At 53.7% G+C, this 15870-nt stretch overlaps 7 protein-coding genes across 7 annotated transcripts; 3 read left to right on the top strand and 4 right to left on the bottom strand.

Annotated features, from left to right (window-relative positions):
• The first annotated feature begins 3 nt into the window (after positions 1-3).
• Positions 4-2575, top strand: ACET3X_006949 (uncharacterized protein). Its single transcript, XM_069453135.1, has 3 exons — positions 4-152; positions 222-533; positions 583-2575. The coding sequence occupies exons 1-3, from the start codon at positions 27-29 to the stop codon at positions 2236-2238; spliced, it is 2094 nt and encodes a 697-aa protein (XP_069305717.1). The 5' UTR covers positions 4-26; the 3' UTR covers positions 2239-2575.
• A 794-nt stretch (positions 2576-3369) lies between these two features.
• Positions 3370-3985, bottom strand: ACET3X_006948 (uncharacterized protein; the record flags this gene model as incomplete). Its single annotated transcript, XM_069453134.1, has 2 exons — positions 3370-3526; positions 3585-3985. The coding sequence occupies 2 exons, from the start codon at positions 3983-3985 to the stop codon at positions 3370-3372; spliced, it is 558 nt and encodes a 185-aa protein (XP_069305716.1).
• A 651-nt stretch (positions 3986-4636) lies between these two features.
• ACET3X_006947 (uncharacterized protein) lies at positions 4637-5430 on the bottom strand (the record flags this gene model as incomplete). The annotated part of the gene is made up of 2 exons (XM_069453133.1): positions 4637-4881; positions 4935-5430. The coding sequence occupies 2 exons, from the start codon at positions 5428-5430 to the stop codon at positions 4637-4639; spliced, it is 741 nt and encodes a 246-aa protein (XP_069305715.1).
• A 316-nt stretch (positions 5431-5746) lies between these two features.
• Positions 5747-7426, top strand: ACET3X_006946 (uncharacterized protein; the record flags this gene model as incomplete). Its single annotated transcript, XM_069453131.1, has 1 exon — positions 5747-7426. One exon carries the CDS (start codon positions 5747-5749, stop codon positions 7424-7426), a length of 1680 nt encoding a protein of 559 aa, XP_069305714.1.
• Positions 7427-8281: 855 nt separating this feature from the next.
• Positions 8282-10126, bottom strand: ACET3X_006945 (uncharacterized protein; the record flags this gene model as incomplete). The annotated part of the gene is made up of 2 exons (XM_069453130.1): positions 8282-9094; positions 9143-10126. The coding sequence occupies 2 exons, from the start codon at positions 10124-10126 to the stop codon at positions 8282-8284; spliced, it is 1797 nt and encodes a 598-aa protein (XP_069305713.1).
• A 585-nt stretch (positions 10127-10711) lies between these two features.
• On the bottom strand, positions 10712-12554 carry ACET3X_006944 (uncharacterized protein). The gene is made up of 2 exons (XM_069453129.1): positions 12444-12554; positions 10712-12283 (listed from the first exon to the last, which is right to left on the bottom strand). Exons 1-2 carry the CDS (start codon positions 12456-12458, stop codon positions 10952-10954), a joined length of 1347 nt encoding a protein of 448 aa, XP_069305712.1. The 5' UTR covers positions 12459-12554; the 3' UTR covers positions 10712-10951.
• A 184-nt stretch (positions 12555-12738) lies between these two features.
• On the top strand, positions 12739-14393 carry ACET3X_006943 (uncharacterized protein; the record flags this gene model as incomplete). The annotated part of the gene is made up of 2 exons (XM_069453128.1): positions 12739-12789; positions 12897-14393. The coding sequence occupies 2 exons, from the start codon at positions 12739-12741 to the stop codon at positions 14391-14393; spliced, it is 1548 nt and encodes a 515-aa protein (XP_069305711.1).
• Between the last annotated feature and the right edge of the window lie 1477 nt (positions 14394-15870).

The raw sequence follows: 15870 nt of genomic DNA, 5'->3' as shown, positions 1-15870 counted from the left end.
CATCGCTCGTCCCCCCATGCGCTGAGATGGTGCTAAAAAGCACATGCTCCCCGTCTCAGCCCGCACCCTCACTTATTCATCGCCTCGCTATCCTCCAGAGAAAACATCCCCAATCTTGCTTCCTGCTCGACAATCACCGCCCATCACCCACCGTAAGAGCCTCCTGCACAGACGATCCCTCTATTCTGGCCGTTGTTGCTGATCACCGTCCCATTGTGCAGTTTGCTTCTTACACCGCTACAAGCCGCGCGACCACACTATTTTTGCTCTACCGTACCATCCCATCCCATTACCCCTCAGACGTCATGGCCGCGACTCTTTCGAATAGCAGTAGCAGTAGTAGTAGTAGTAATAGCTACGTCGACTTCCTCGAACAGGCCAAGCGCAACTTCTGCTTGAGCAACGCACATCTCTCGCACGACGAGCTAAACCGCGCGTGGTTCCAGGCCGCCTGCCAGACCTCGCAACCGTCCATGGCCCACGAGGTGCCACGCTCAATGGCCTTCACCACGTCAGACATGGCTCAGCTCCCAGTATGGTCTACTTTTGGTCTCCTCGTCCCTCGTCTCTAACACGCACCAGACTACCGCCTTCGAGTCCATGGACCGTACCCGCTCCGCCCCCGTCATGGACCGCTCAGACTCGGCCATGGCCAGCGGTCTCCAGCGCTCCAACACGACCTACTCTGACTGGCAGTCAATGGCCCAAGAGCAAAACACAGACTACACACTCTACCCCGACACTTCAATGCGGAGACAGCCGACGCTTCAGTCGGTGCCTGAGACTGCTTACAACAGCATCGCCGAGTACAGCGTTGGCGACTACGTCAACAGCTGCATCCAGCCAGACAACTCCTCTCTCCCCACCCCCCAGCATTCACAACAGTTGCAACTGACACCAAACCTGCAGTGGAGCTCGTCTTCGGACGTCTCTTCACCCAGCACGCCGTCAACAACGCTGATGACTCCTGTTACTCAATCTAGTAACATGAGTCGTCAGGGTAGTTACAACCCTCTGTTTTTTGACAACATTTCCATGTCGCGCAATCAGTCAAATTCTTCATGTATGCCCATCCTCGCAGAGGATGGGTCTTTTCCTTATTCCTTTGACGTCGCTTCAAAGCCCATCAGCGAGTCCGCTGATGGTTCTCATTTTGTCAACTTCACTGGCTCCTCCAGTGAAGCTTTCCTTTCTTCATCTCTTCCTGCAAGTGCTGCACTTGCCTCTTCCGACAACGACCAGTCGTGCCTGGCGGAGGATATGCGGAGGTCGACTTCAGCTGAATCAAGCGAGGGCTACTCGAGCGAGATCTCTGCATCTTCGTCGAATAGCTCTCGTCAATCGCAACGCGAACGCGAGATCGTCGCGCAAGCTACGTCTCGCAAGATTGCCCCGAAGGCGATCGACAACAATGATAAGATCGAGTCTGCGTCATCCAATGCTCAGATGACAAGGATAAGGTCAGAGGATGGATCCTCAAAGACTGTCGGTGTTCTGTCAAAGACACCGTATGTGCGTCCTCAACACCCAAAGATCAAGTGTAACTTCTGCAACGAGCGACCCGATGGGTTCCGTGGCACCCATGAGCTTGATCGTCACATTGCTCGTGCCCATGCCTCGCGCAGGAAGGGATACATCTGCGTCGACTCTTCAGCCGACAAGAAGTTCCTTGCCAACTGTAAGCACTGCCGTAACAAGAAGGTGTACGGCGCGTACTACAATGCCGCCGCCCACCTTCGACGTGCGCACTTCCATCCCCGCAAGAGGGGCAGGAAGGGCAAGAATGATGAGAAGCGTGGTGGCATCGGTGGCGGAGACCACCCTCCCATGGAGTATCTCAAGCAAAACTGGATCAAAGAGGTGGAAGTCGACAACAAGCCCACCCCGCAATCGCCCGGCAGCCAATCCGACAACGACGCGGCCGAGCACATTGACAACTCCTTCGACACTCCCTCTTATGACATGGACAACACTGCTGTCCCCGCCGTCGCCCCCGCCGCCGCTGCCTACCCCGCATCACAGCAACCTCTGCCTATGCAGGTCCCCATGCCCATGCCAGTACAAATGATCAACCAAGTCCCCGTAGACTCCACCCAGTTTAACATGGACTATGGTATGAGTATGCATGCGAGTGAGCCCATGGTGTTTGACAACACTGCCTTTTTCGACCCCAATCTTCCTGTCTCGACAGACATGAGTAACTTCCAGTTCGACGCGTACATGGGTCCTCCCATGTAGGCGCTTCTTCCTTCTCCCTCTCTCCCCCGTCCTCCCTCTCCTTTGCTCGTTGAGCCGCTGATGTACATAACGTTGGGTCTGGGCTTTGCTTTTTCTGGAGTTTGATGCCTGAGACCACCAGTTCGTCTTCCCATGGAGCGGCTGTGGTAGGTCCGCATCGTGGCGTTTTCGTACTTTTTTTGTTTTCTCACGCTCGCGCCGTACATGATCGAAGCCGCTTGCAGCGTTGCGTTTTTTTTTTCTTAGCTGATAGAGAACGAGTGAGCACTCGGTTATGCCGTGCTGCTGGGGAGATACACATTTGCATCATGCATTGATGTTGTTATCATACCATTAATGTCCGTGTGTGGCGTCTGCTGCCGGGCTTCAAAGAAAGTAAAATATAGAATAACTCAAATTTGCTCGCATGGCTGACTGTGATGTTCAACAAGATGACTGTTCTTTCTTGCTGATACTCCCTTGATACCAGCGATCTGCTCTCATCCTCGCATATCATTTGCATACTCATCCACCACATGATACTTGTCCATATTGGGTCACATCACGATCGTTGTACGTTAGTGCGGTAGTGGATACTCCACACATCCCTTTTTTCTTTTTCTTTAAGCATTATATGCATATGCACAATACAGCACAACAGACAACCCGTCTTACTAGACGTTCCATACCAAGACATGTCATTTCTGGTATCCACTTCACCCGAACATAGCCCCATAGGCGCAATAAAGCCGTTACGAGCCATGCTGGGGTTGTCTGAATGTCTGGGCGTAGTTCAATCCTAGATGCACATACACAATCGATCGTGCATGCAAACTTCCATAGAACTATTTTGTGTCAGTGGGAAGATGGTTCATGTTTGACAAGTGCAGATACGTATGTGATGGTAGATTTGATTAGAACAGAATCTGCAGAATGTGAACATTATCAGATTGGCAGACGTATGTATGTATTATAGGCAAAATAACTTGGATCTGCCTAGAATACTGTTGTTGTTGTTGCTGTTGCTGTTGCTTTGGCCGCCTGTATTCAGGCCAGCCGTTCGTTGAGTCCATAACTTTGTGCTTTGGGTACCACCCGATGGTCCCACACATGTCAAGGTATAGCCCGTGTCCAATCTTTGGCATCAAACGTCTAGTAGCTAGAGTTGGGGTAGTTACCACCGCCCTGAGTCGCGTTGTCGACAGGGTTGGCGGGGCCACCAGTCTGGCCCAATGCTCCGCCAGCTTGTGTCGCCTCGCTTTTTGACTGTTTGATAGCCTCTCTTGCGTCGGCCTGTTCGGCCTTCTTCCTGTTTGATCGTTAGCATGGACTTTCGATACATCTCAATCCAGGGTCTGCGTGCTTACCTGTCCAAGTCACTCGCTAAATCAGGCTGTTCTCCACCACCACCCATACCCTTTCCTCCCTTGGCCACCGCATCCGCAACGCGTCCCTCGCCCGGCGCAGCCATTTGTTGTCCATCTAGCTCCTTATGCCTGCCTACATCTTCGTGGCTCAGACCTTTGCTCTCTTCGCCCGCTGGTGCGCCGTGTACACCTTTGCCTTCCTCGAACTTTGCGTTTCGTAGTCCTTCGGCATCGGTAGCTTGCTTGGTGGGGATGCGTTGGTCAACACTGGCTGAGTTGTCGGCGGCATTGAACTCTGTCTGGACTTGCTCTTTGGGGTCTTTTTGCGCGGGGTTGCCAGGTGTGGTGTAGGCTTGGTCCAGGGAAGGCTGCGACGCGCCTTTGGGATCGAGACCGGACATATTGGAATTGGTAGATGTAGTTGTGGTAGACGTGTAATCGAAGTATCAATCTGCAATACAATTAGACAAATTGTAAGGTTGAAGTTCAGTTGCAATTGGGTTTGTATGCAAGAATTCAAGCTTCAGTTTGAAGGATATTGTTTTGGCTACCTGCCATTACTATGACGTCTGCGGGGTGGGCCCGTCATTCATTCCCGCCCCACCCACGCGCGCCGCCGTCATGTGAGAACGCGGAAAACAAACGTCTAGGCCGCGTTTTAGTCTTTGGTTGTAGTAATCGGTATCGGTACGGGAGGACTAGATAGGTGCGTGATCGGTCCCAAAGCTTGCTTGCCGGAAAACTAGCGTAACAAGGCCTATGCACTTCACTCAACCTTCCCAGGTTTACTTGCTTATAGTTCGTAGGGAAACGACAGAATGCTGGTACCAGAATTTGGATTTAGTATGACACACGTTGGAGATGGATGCGCCCACTATGCTTGGAGCGCATCTGTGTGGTACCCGAGCACACAAGCTCGAACTGCGGAATAACGTGAAGCAACCTGTGGGCTACAAAGCCCGCAGCCCACCAACCCTGATATTCCATGACGCCGTAAAAAATGTTTCGTGCCCAAACGCCTTCGCTATGCTTGTATGATGGACAATGAGGTATCATTCCGTTTCCATGACGACGTCTTCTGAAGGCTCTCTGGTCTCGACGTGATTGGTCGTCTCACGGCTCTCCCGTTTCAGCTCTGCTGCTTTGGCGGCTCTCTCGCGGGTTCTGCGATTCCACTCTTCTATGGATTCCGCACCTCCTCCTTCGATTTTGATGGTCTTGGGCTCGGCTGGAACACCTAGAACAGTGCCTTGGAAGCGTGATTCGACGCCGGTCTTGCTGTGTTTCTTCATGAGGGCTAGAAAAGGTGTTAGCGGGCCTGCAGCCGTGATACACGGCGTTGAGACATACTATTCAAATAGTCCTCCATTTCTTCCTGATCCAGCTGCTCGGTTGGGTTCGTGGCTACGGGCTTGTAGATGCCTGCTATGCGCCTGATCTCTTTGTTCTGATCACCCTTGACCCATTCGATGAATTCAGTCACGTCTGCTGTGTCCTCGGCGTCGCGCCGGGCTGCCTCGTTCTCGCGGGCGCCCGTCTCTTCGTTGTATTCATCGAGGGGTTTGCGCAGTATCTCCTTCCAGAGTTCCTCGCCTGCTGTCATGGTCGGCACGAGGAGGGCGCAGTCCTGCATTGCCATGCGCACGTCACTAACGTTTGGCGTGAGGTCGTTGTGATTTGAAAAGGCATTGTAGGCTGTACGCTCTGCCAGCAGCGACAAGTATCGCGCCGTGAGGTCTACGATGGTGTCGACAGCCGAAGGTTTGCCATGCTGGAAGCCCGTTGCGCGTAGAATGTGGAGGACGGCGGGCCGCAGCAAGTTGAGAAAGAGGTCGTTCTGGGACATGCTTGCATTTACGTGAGAGAGGTGATATGCAGAGGCCCGGTCGGTCGGTGTCGTGCTGTTACGGTGGAAACAGCAGGCGCATGGTGGTAGTGCTCGGGCGCAGATGAGTGCTCGGGAAGGTGAAGGGACGCGATGGGAAAGCTTTGGCCCTTCACGACGGCGCCTGCCAAGACCAAAGCCGCATGCAGCGTGAACCACTCCGACTCACCTACCCCAGCTTCCACCCTATCGCACATTCTCGCAAATGTCGCGCTCGCACGCGCGTACTCGAGTATCGCCGTCGTAAACAAGAAAACCTCGCGTCTAGTCGCTCAGGATGAAGCTCAAACTCAAGAACTTAAACGCCGCTCCCAGCGATGCGCCGCCCTCAGAACCTCCCCAGTCCGACGCGCCCACACCTGTTGCCCCAAAACCAGGAGGCCTCAAAATAAAACTCAAGCCTGCAACCCCCGCGGCTGGTGAATCTGCAGATGGCCAGAATGGCGAGGCCAAGGTGAAGCGCAAGTACACAAAGAAGCCCAAACTCGACGAAAGCGGCAATGTCATTCCTCCGGGAAAGCCTGGACCCAAGAAGAGGGCACGCGAAGATGGTGGTGATGATTTTGATTCACCTGCCGCCAAGCGCAAACCGAAGCCTACCGCGAAGAGCCTCGCCATGGCTAACGATACCGACGACGAAGACGATTACGCCGCAGTCGAACAACCTCCACCACAGCCGATCAAGTCGCACAACCGCACCCAGTCTATCAAGCTCTCTATCAAACCAAAGGGTGCCATGGGCTCAGCGAGACCCAGTACTGCTATCCTCAAAGTCAAAGGTGCAGGAAAGCCGCCAGTCAGACCATACGGTGTCGGTTATGACAGTGAGGCAGAGGAGGCGGAACCCGACCCAGCTATTGAATCTCAGTTTGTGCTGCGCATGAAGCCCGGCCCAGACTGCGATTTACTGCGCAAGTCCATCGAGGAGAAGACGATCGGCAAGAGCATATCGCAGGGAGGGCCCGGCGTACACTTCCGATTCTTCGACCGCGAGGGTCGTCGAGCTATGCTCACCATACAGAACCGCATGTACGCCGCGACCATGGTCGAGCTCCCCGCAGTTATAGAGTCGCTGAAGAGTTGGAACAAGAAGGACTGGGTCAAAACTGCAGACGTATGCCAGATGTTGCTAGTTTTGGACGAAGTTAAGAACGAGGACGAAGCTAGGAAGTTTCCGCTCCCCTCCTACATCTCTCCAGACACCCATCGGTTTCCCCATGGTCTGACACCACCCATGAAGTGGGCTCGCAAGCGGCGCTTCCGCCCTCGCAAATCATACATTGATGTTGAGCGTGCCGAGGCGCAGTTGAACCGACTGATAGAGAATGATGCGAATGCGGTATCAACAAAGTATGAGATGGTAGACAGCGAGGCAGAAAGCTCAGAGGAGTCAAGTTCCGAAGAGGAGGTTGAGGACGACGAGGAGATGGCAGATGCCACCCAGGTGGAGGAAATGGATGCTGATCAACTGGAGCAGATGCTTGCTGAAGGACTCATGGATGACGAGGTCGAGTTCCAGGGCGACAACGATCAGCTCAACGCCTTGCTCGCTGGTAACAACAACGTGCAAGTTGAACAGGTCGGCACTCCCACGACCGCTCACGATGTCGCTATGCACGCCCTGGGTCAGAACGGCAACGGCGCCGCCGAAACCGAGACTGCGGCTTCTACCCCTGCAGCAGCGACTTCTGCAGACGACGACGATGACGATGACGATGCAGACTCTGACGAGGACGTCGACGAGGTGGACGAAGCCGCCGCGGCTGAAGAGCAACGTCAAGAGCAACTCCGGGGTGAGATTGCAGAGTTGGAGAAGGCCATTATTCAGAGTACAGAAGCACGGGACAGGCAGACCAACGTCCTCTTCAAGAAGCGTGTACAGACCCAGATCGACAAGCAAAAGGCCGATCTTGCAATCAAGCGTAAGCAGCTCGGAAACGAGGAGGCGGATGAATAATTGGACCTCCTTTTAGACTTCGGTCTTCTTGGGTTATGAAGTTTGGGTAGTATGTTTCAATAGAGACGGTAGCATTGCGACGGCGTTTTTATGGGATGTAGAGCATTCATGTGGCGTTTGGGAGCTCGTGAAGCAGCGGTCATGTTTCTATACCGAATATCCTCTATCTCAATTACTATCTCTACAGACGTGTCTGTGTTCAAACCAAGACACTGCACCTAGCCATGTACAATTACTCGCGAGGGTGTTTAACCAGCATCTCTAGAAGAGCCTCTTACATAAACGTGACAACCATCATCTGGCTCCTACACTGCAGAAGCATTGCTGCGTCAAAAGTGCACCATGCACAACCAAAGTCAACCAGTCTATGTCTTGCGCTATCTGTCAGGGATCACAGTCATACCCGCATCATCAAGTCTTCAAATGAACGATCAAAGGGGTTGATTTCTCAACGTCTCCAAAACGGGTATATACAAAAACAAGGAGACCGTGTGCGACTAGAGCCAGACCGCCATTCGTAAAAGCCATTTACCAGTTCGTCCCAGAGCCAAGATACAAAGCGCCGATGCTAAACAAATGGAACGCCTTTTGGGGAGAATACGACGCTTGAACGCGCCACAAAGAAAAAAAGAGGGGGGTAATAAGAAGGTAGCCAAAAGCAGGCAGATGCAACAAGCAAAAAAAAAACACCCCCCCTTTCAAGATTGAAACCCAACGCCGAGTTATCATGATAACAAAAGAAAAGGAAAAGAGAGAACAAAGAGAGCAAAGCGTTGCTGTCCAAGAACAGAAAATGGCGACACCCAAAAATGGAGCATCGAGGATCAACCTCATAAACAGACGACAAAGAAAAGATCAGTCACTCTCCAGTAACTGTCTAATCTTCTCATAGAAACTTGCAGGATACTGACGAATCTCATCATCAGTAGGGGGGCTTTTATTCGGATCTCTAAACCGATCTGCGACTCTTTGGATGATCTGACCGAGCAACTCTTGCGGTATTCTGAGGTCATCGCCGCCATCGGGATACAGGAAAGGATCTCTTTCGTCCAAGAGCTGAGCTACATTTGGTCGGCGCGAGGCGTCGCGTTGCAAGCAACGACGTAGTGTCGCCTTGAGGCCTGGAGGGACACGAACGTCGCCGACACCGAGATCAGGAATATCGATCTTGTAGTCGCGGTTTACAATGGCCAGGACACGCGCCATTTGGTTTGTAATGTGTGCGAAAGGAGGGCGGCCGTAGACCATTTGATAGAGGATGCAGCCAAGACTCCAAACGTCAGAGGGCTTCCCCAAAGCCATGTCTTTGGAGCCGTTGCCGTTGGACAAGAGGCCTCGGGCGCCGCCAGCGGAATCTTCGAGCGATTCTGGCGACATGTAGTTTGGGGTGCCAATGTGTGAATCTCGGTGCACATTCACAGTGTGGTCAACCTCGATGGCGTTTGCGATGCCAAAATCGATGAGCTTCAAGCGGCCCGATGTGAGGAGGAAGTTTGCGGGTTTGAGATCCGAGTGGACAATGTCGTGGTCGTGAACTGCTCCGACGCATTCGAGCATTTCCTTCCAGTAGTAGCGTGTAAAGCTCAGGTCTAGTTTGCCGTCGCCATCAGCGGGGTCGAGTTTCATTCGTATTATGCGGGCAAGATCGGATTCTCCGAGTTCCATGAGCTGGCAGATGTTAGTATTGTGCTTTGCCTTCTCTCAGAATGTACATACCACACTGAGCACCTGCCGTTGCTCGTCCACCTCCCAATCGTATAGTCTTACAACGCGGTCAACGTTCTTGAGCTTCTGCAGCAGGTCAATCTCGCCCTTGAAGCCGCGCACAGTGGCCTCGTCTGCATCTTCAAGCTTGACTCTCTTCAGTGCCAATAGCTTGAAATTCTCTGCCATGACACGGTAAACAGCCGAACTGCCTCCTCGCCCGATCCTGTCCATTTGGGAGTAGTGCTTGCCATTGACCGACAATGTGCTCCTCTTCTTTCTCTCCCTGGTCTTTGTTGTCGCCGCTCCGGCAGCAGTGGTCGCCGTCTCGAGCACTGACATTTTCGGGGGAGGTGGAGGTGCTGGTCTTCGCGGTGTGTTTGCGTCCAGCGCCTGGAGTGGCCTTTGGTTCTCTTGTTGCTGCGAGGATCGTTGTATGGGTGACTGGTGCTCTGGGGGTGGCTGCATGTGGCGATCCTCTGCCACCTTCATGACAGAGCCGGTGACCTTCAAGACGGAATCGGGCACGTTCTCAGGCTGCGCCTTGACAGCTGAGATGGGCATGTTTTCCTGATCTTGGGAGGGATTGTGCTCTTCTTCGCTCTGAGGTGTCCTCCGAAATCTCCTCATGGGCGCACCGCGTAGTGGTACTCTCTTTATTCGCAAACTTGGTGCAGGTGTAACGGTGTCTTGGACTGGCGTGTTGGAGCCAGGAGATGCATTGCGCGAGATCTTCAGCTTTGGTTTCCTCTTCTCAGGCGAGTCGACGTCACTTCCTTGCGCAAGTAGTGCAGTCGTCAAAGCGCTAAGCTTCATGGGTTGCGGTATCTCGTCGTCTGAGCTGTCGCCAATGTTGATGTTCTGCATCATGGGCGCATCTGCCGAGAAGCCCTGTGACTGCCCCAATACTGACAGTGGAGAGTCTCTCCTGGGGCGTATCGAGGAATGCGCACGCATGCGACCCCCATACGAGGGCGTGGGAGAAAGGGTAGCCATTCCAGGGTCGCGTCGAGATTGCGGACGCGCGTGCCTATATATGTTCTCGTCGGGTTACGTGGATAGCGATTGTTGGCTGTGGGTTAGTTGCGCATGCATCCGGAAGGCAGGCGTTTGGTTTCGTGGTAAGGATGGGGTGAAGTTGGCCGCTCATCGATACTTTGGTAGCGCGCGATTCTGAGACTCGCGTGGGTCGCGTTGCTACGGTAACTGCGACAAACAAACAGCCGAGGTGCACCCTGACGTCAAAAAGCCTGTCATCCAAACCACGACTAGCTTGAGCGTGTGATCTGTGTTGCTTGTCTGAGCTTCAACGTTACAGCACTGTCCAGGGCGTCCGATGGGGTGTCCTGCGATCAAGCATGACATCAATGTAGTTGTATCGGTGATGAGTACATAGTCGCAAGAGCGATGGTGGGTAGGTAAGCTGTAGATGCCAACACTGTCACTTCTTCAGTGCATCCTGCTCTTCAGTGTTTTGACTGCTGGAAGGGTGACTCAAACTCATCGCTCTAGTCTCAATGATGAATGTCGCTCAATGCTAATACAATGACTAGATGTCGTAGTCCGGCTGTACTCGTGGTGTGCTCCCATTTGCAAGCTTGCACAGGACACAATATTCAATGGTCATATTCACGTCAACTGTTTTCTAACGTTTCTGTCTGCTTTTCAGAATCCATAACCTCCACAAACGATGCAAATGGCTAACAACATTACCAAACCATAGTTCTATGAGCAGATACGCCTCCGATCCCGAGCGTGAATCTTCTCCAAAACGCCATCGCCTACCCATGCAGCCAAACAACAGAGGTCTAATGCATTTAATCACAGTTTTGCTCGCTGAGGGGCATCCTCGAGCACGACAGCTACCACAGCAGCAATGTCATCCGGTTTGCCGCCATGCCAGTTTTCTCCAGGGTAGTACCTTTGCACTTCTTTAGCGAACGGACCATCCCGACGAGTGTTCAGCCCCGTTACTTTGGCCTCCTTTGCAATCGCAACCGCCACTTTGGCTTGGAGGGATGAGCTATCGGCTTTGCGAGCCGAGTTGGCCTGTACCAGCTTCGCTAGATCCTGTCCAACTTCAATGGTGCCATCTTTCTCAACCCAAGCACCCAGATCAATCATGTGACGACTGACGATACCGAGCGCATCCTGCGGGCTCAGGTTGTCCCACACACCATCGGTTGCGAAGACGAGGACATCGCCATGGCGTACTTTGTGGTGCGTTATACTCGACTCCTTGGGTAGATCCGAAAGGGTGGAAGGGCCTCCAAACACAGCCATTTGCACCAGCATGCGTTGGGGAGTTTTGGAAAGCTGATACGGAGTATTGAAAGCGTGCGTCTGTGGCTGGGTAAAGTGTCGTACTGCGTTCAATCCCAGGTGCATGAATCCTGAGTCTCCTAGGTTGGCTACCTCGACATTGCCATCCGGTTCTGCAACAGCCAGACATGCAGTGCTACCACCACCCTCGATGCTGTCATCATCTGTGACCTCGTCGTACGCAACTTGAAGCAAGTCCTTCGAGTGTAACGCTGTCGTGTTGAAACCGTGTGGCCATGAGCGCGCCGCGCAAGCCATGTACTCGCACAAGCCGTGGGAGAAGTCAGCTGGATCCAGTCCAGACTCGACCCATCCTCCGACTCCATCTGCTACACCAAATGTTGTCGTGTTTGTGTTTCCCACCTGGCTGAAAAAGAAAGCATCCTGACCGCTTTTCGCCCGTTTCCGCTTGTCAATGGATTCTTTGCAGTCGCGCAGATGCTCGTTGCTGATGCTGGGGTCATGCAGAGGCTGCGTGAAGAGATTTTGCTCCGCGTTGAAGCGATCCTGCTTGGCTGAGTAGGATGCCGCGACGTGGTAGGTGTACTGCGGTGTACTCCGCCAGTTGTGTGAGGTCGAGTGCAGGGACCGTAAGCCGAGCGTGGCCGGAGAAGTGTCCCTGTTGAGCGGGCAGGTTGGCTGTGCAAATTGGGAAGGCATGCGCTGCGAACGGAGGCCCGATGCTGGACTAGAAGTGGCAGACGCTGCCAATGGCGAGGCGGAGAGGGCAAGCAGGAAAAAGCGACTGGATGAGGCGCGTCGCGACACAGGTGGAAGTCGCGCAAGGCCCGCCGCGCTGGTAATGGCAAATGACATGGCCACAGCCAGAGCCTGGAAGGTCAAGGTCAGTACGTTGGAGTGTTGTAGTGCGGGCAGCGCATGCTGGCGGTGCCGTACCTCTGCGACAAGATATGTTGAAGTGAAAAGGGACTAATTCACATTGGCCGTCGTCATTGCCGATCGGCTAGTTTCTGGAGGCCGTAGTACTTACAATTATTTGGAGCATCCTTGAAAGAAATAGAGAGGTAGCAGAAGAAGGCCACGGTAGCAAACTAACAGCAACGAGCTGGCATTGTTTTACTGAAATCTGGTCTCTAACCTGCAGAGCATGTTCGTCTAGACCAAACACTGCAGGTGATTCAAGCTTCGTCTCAAACGCGGAGAATGACATAACCGACGCTAAGTCAGCCCTATCGCCTAAGCCCGTGCCTGGGCCCCAACTTCTTTTCGAGATACTTCGCTACAAAGCACCAGCAACCTTGTCCACGGCGGGACAAGCAGTCACGATGAGCATGCACCCGGCGCGACAGGCCTATGTCGAGGAGGAGAATGGCGCAGTACGTATCCCGTGACTTTTCTGCGAGCGACTGGCCGAGCAGCTTCACGTGCTTCGCAGCTGCCTCCCAAGCTTGTGTTTTGCACTTCAGCTAACCAAGGCGTGTAGGATGATGCCATGGAGGGCATCGACCTCTCGAGTGTGCCCCTCGACCGTGATCATGCCATGCCTGGTGGAGGAAACGCGTCGGCCCATTCCCTTATGGAGGACTTCGACCGCAAACGACGAGCAGCGCAACTCATCGTACCGACCGCCGACCGCGACGTCAAAGCAAAGCTGCGCTCACGAGGCGAGCCCATCACTCTGTTCGGCGAAGGGCCTTCGGAGCGACGCGACCGGCTTCGAGCTCTGCTGGCAGAAGCAGCCGAGGCATCGGGTGAGGATGCCGCAGACGTGGACATGCAAGATGCAGACGAGGCGCCTGGCGACGAGCAGGAAGAGTTTTACACCCAAGGCACACAATCACTACTCGACGCGCGGCGCGACATGGCCAAGTACTCTCTACCCCGCGCAAAGGAGCGCGTCGCATACCAGCGTCGCGAAGCTACCATCCCGCTCAAGACCCACGTCGAGTTCCGCAACACCATCAAGGACCGGCTGAAGGGCTTTGAGCTCTATGGGTCGCAAACCGCAGATCGCCCAGTCAGCATTGTGCGCGTCTCGCCCAACGGCAAGTATGTTGCGTATGGTACCTGGGGCGGAAAAGTTGCGCTCCTGGAAATTCCTAGTTTGGAGCAGAAGAAAGCCTATCGCGGTGGACACACGGAGCGCGCAACTGGCATAGATTGGATGCCAGGCGCGACACTCGAGGGCAGCAATGTCTCGACCTCTAGCGTGAATTTCGCATCTGGTGGAGCAGGCGGCAAGATCCAGCTTTGGTCACTAGACGACGACAAGCCCCTTCGTACTCTCCAAGGCCACACCGATCGCGTATGCAGAGTGGCGTTTCACCCTTCTGGACGATACTTGGCTTCCGCTTCCGACGACACCACATGGCGACTCTGGGACGTCAACACCGGACAAGAGCTCCTCATGCAGGAGGGCCACTCGAAAGAAGTCTACACCGTAAGCTTCAACGGCGACGGGTCCTTGGTTGCAAGTGCGGGCCTTGACAGCATCGGCCGCGTATGGGATGTACGCACAGGTCGTGTCATATACATGCTGGAGAGCCACATCAAGCCCATCTATGGTCTGGACTGGGCAACAGATGGTCATCGCCTCCTCTCTGGCTCAGGGGACGGTTTCATGAAGTGCTGGGACGTGCGTGCGATGAGAGAGACAAACTCAATTGCGGCAAACACCGGAGGTGTCACCGACCTACGATGGTTTAAGGGTACAGACGGACCAGCCAGCGGAGTGCCACTGCAGGAGAACAGCCAAGGGGAACTTATACCAAAGAAAGCCTCTACCTTTGTCATCTCCTCTGGATTTGACAAAAACGTTCAGATCTTCTCAGCAGACGACTGGGCGCACTGCAAAACACTCCAAGGTCACTCTGGCCCTGTCTTCAGCACCGATGTGACGAGCGATGCTTCTTGGATCGTTAGTGGCGGTAAAGACCGCACTGTGAAACTGTGGGCTAGAGACGACAACGGAGGAATATGATAGTAGAACTGCTATACCACGCCATGGCTCGTCATGCTTAACGGCAACAGCAGCGAGCACGCGCCAAAAGCAAAGCAAGCGAAGGCCATGAGTTTGAAAGGGAACACAAAGGTCAGTGCTAGCCCTTTCTACCTGAACGCGGATGTTGAACACAGAATGTCCATAGCTTCAAAACGAGATACCCATTACTCCCGAGCGCGTGGAGTCACCAATACACAGTGCGTTGCGCAATTACGAGTGTGCAACGTCATCCTTCAACTCCATTCCAACCTCCTTTACATGTTCACTCGCTGCTTTTCTTCAGTCTCGAGACTCACCGCTCCTTGCCCGTTTCCGCGCGCGCGCTTGACAGGACCGATATCTCAAAACTACGCGATCCGGCTTACCCAGTGGTGACCTACTCATCATCGCGAGACTACGGAAGACCGCTCGGCATTTGTCGGACAAGAAGAGGCATGCGACTACCCTTCCGTCTGTAGTATGGCATCGCGCCACCTTCTCTACGCAGCTCTACCCATAATTCCAAAACACATCTATGTCGAAGCAAGGCAGCATGTCCCCTCACCGCAATGATCAAAACATCCAAGAATGTTTCTTCCTCACCGCAAGATGATCGACATCGAAACAGGACCTGCCATCGACTGCTCTTGGATATCGGCCGACGGACTAGCTTCATGATGGACCACCGACTGGACTCCGGGAAGCGCAACCGCTCCCGCGAAGTGTTTCAGGTTTTTCAGATCCACCAAAGATACAATGGTCTCGAATTCTAGGGGTTCCACCGCCTTCCATGCGCTTGCTGTCATCGGCCGGCGCTCTGAGCTTTTGGTGATTTCCCTTGACCCCCATGCAACGGCCGAGTGCGGAGAAAGAAGACGAGTGACTCATGGTTTCAAACAACAAAACACTGTGCATGGTGCCAAGACGTCAACGATCGTGGACATTTTCTACAGACAAGAATAACTACGACGGCGAATTCTAGTGGTTATGGCCCATGCGCGGATGCGGAGAGTGGGCCTTTCACCGCTACAGCCTCACCTTTTTGACAGCCACAATTAGTCGACGTCCATTTAGGGCCAGTATGCCATGCGCTGTAGAGATTGGGCTCCGTCGTGTTTCTCATCGTGTCTGTTTGATTCTCATGCATCAGCATCGGTAATACTTTCCGGTCAAGATGAAGCCTTCGTCTCAAGGTAGAGCAGTCGGAAGCAACCGAGTACAATAAGTGGAGCAGTGCATTCGGTCTAGTATGCAGTCCCTGGCCCCGAGTTACGCGTGCCACAGTACGCGCCATAACACGGAGTAGAGAGGATCAACAGTGACGGTCGATCCGGAAGCAGTGACGCGTTGCCATTTCCGAAAGATGGCGCGCTCATTTGGTGTGACGCGAACTGTGAAGTTTTGCTTGGGGATGAATGTCTTGGTAGCCGCAGTACGCGTTGCACAGCACGGGCAGGGTGCACAAACCGCCATAGCG

The sequence above is a fragment of the Alternaria dauci genome, chromosome 6 (genome assembly GCF_042100115.1).
Source record: "Alternaria dauci strain A2016 chromosome 6, whole genome shotgun sequence".
NCBI classification, from domain to species: Eukaryota; Fungi; Ascomycota; class Dothideomycetes; order Pleosporales; family Pleosporaceae; genus Alternaria; species Alternaria dauci.
The sequence above is the reverse complement of the archived record's forward strand: the minus strand, read 5'-3'. Positions and strand labels throughout refer to the sequence as shown.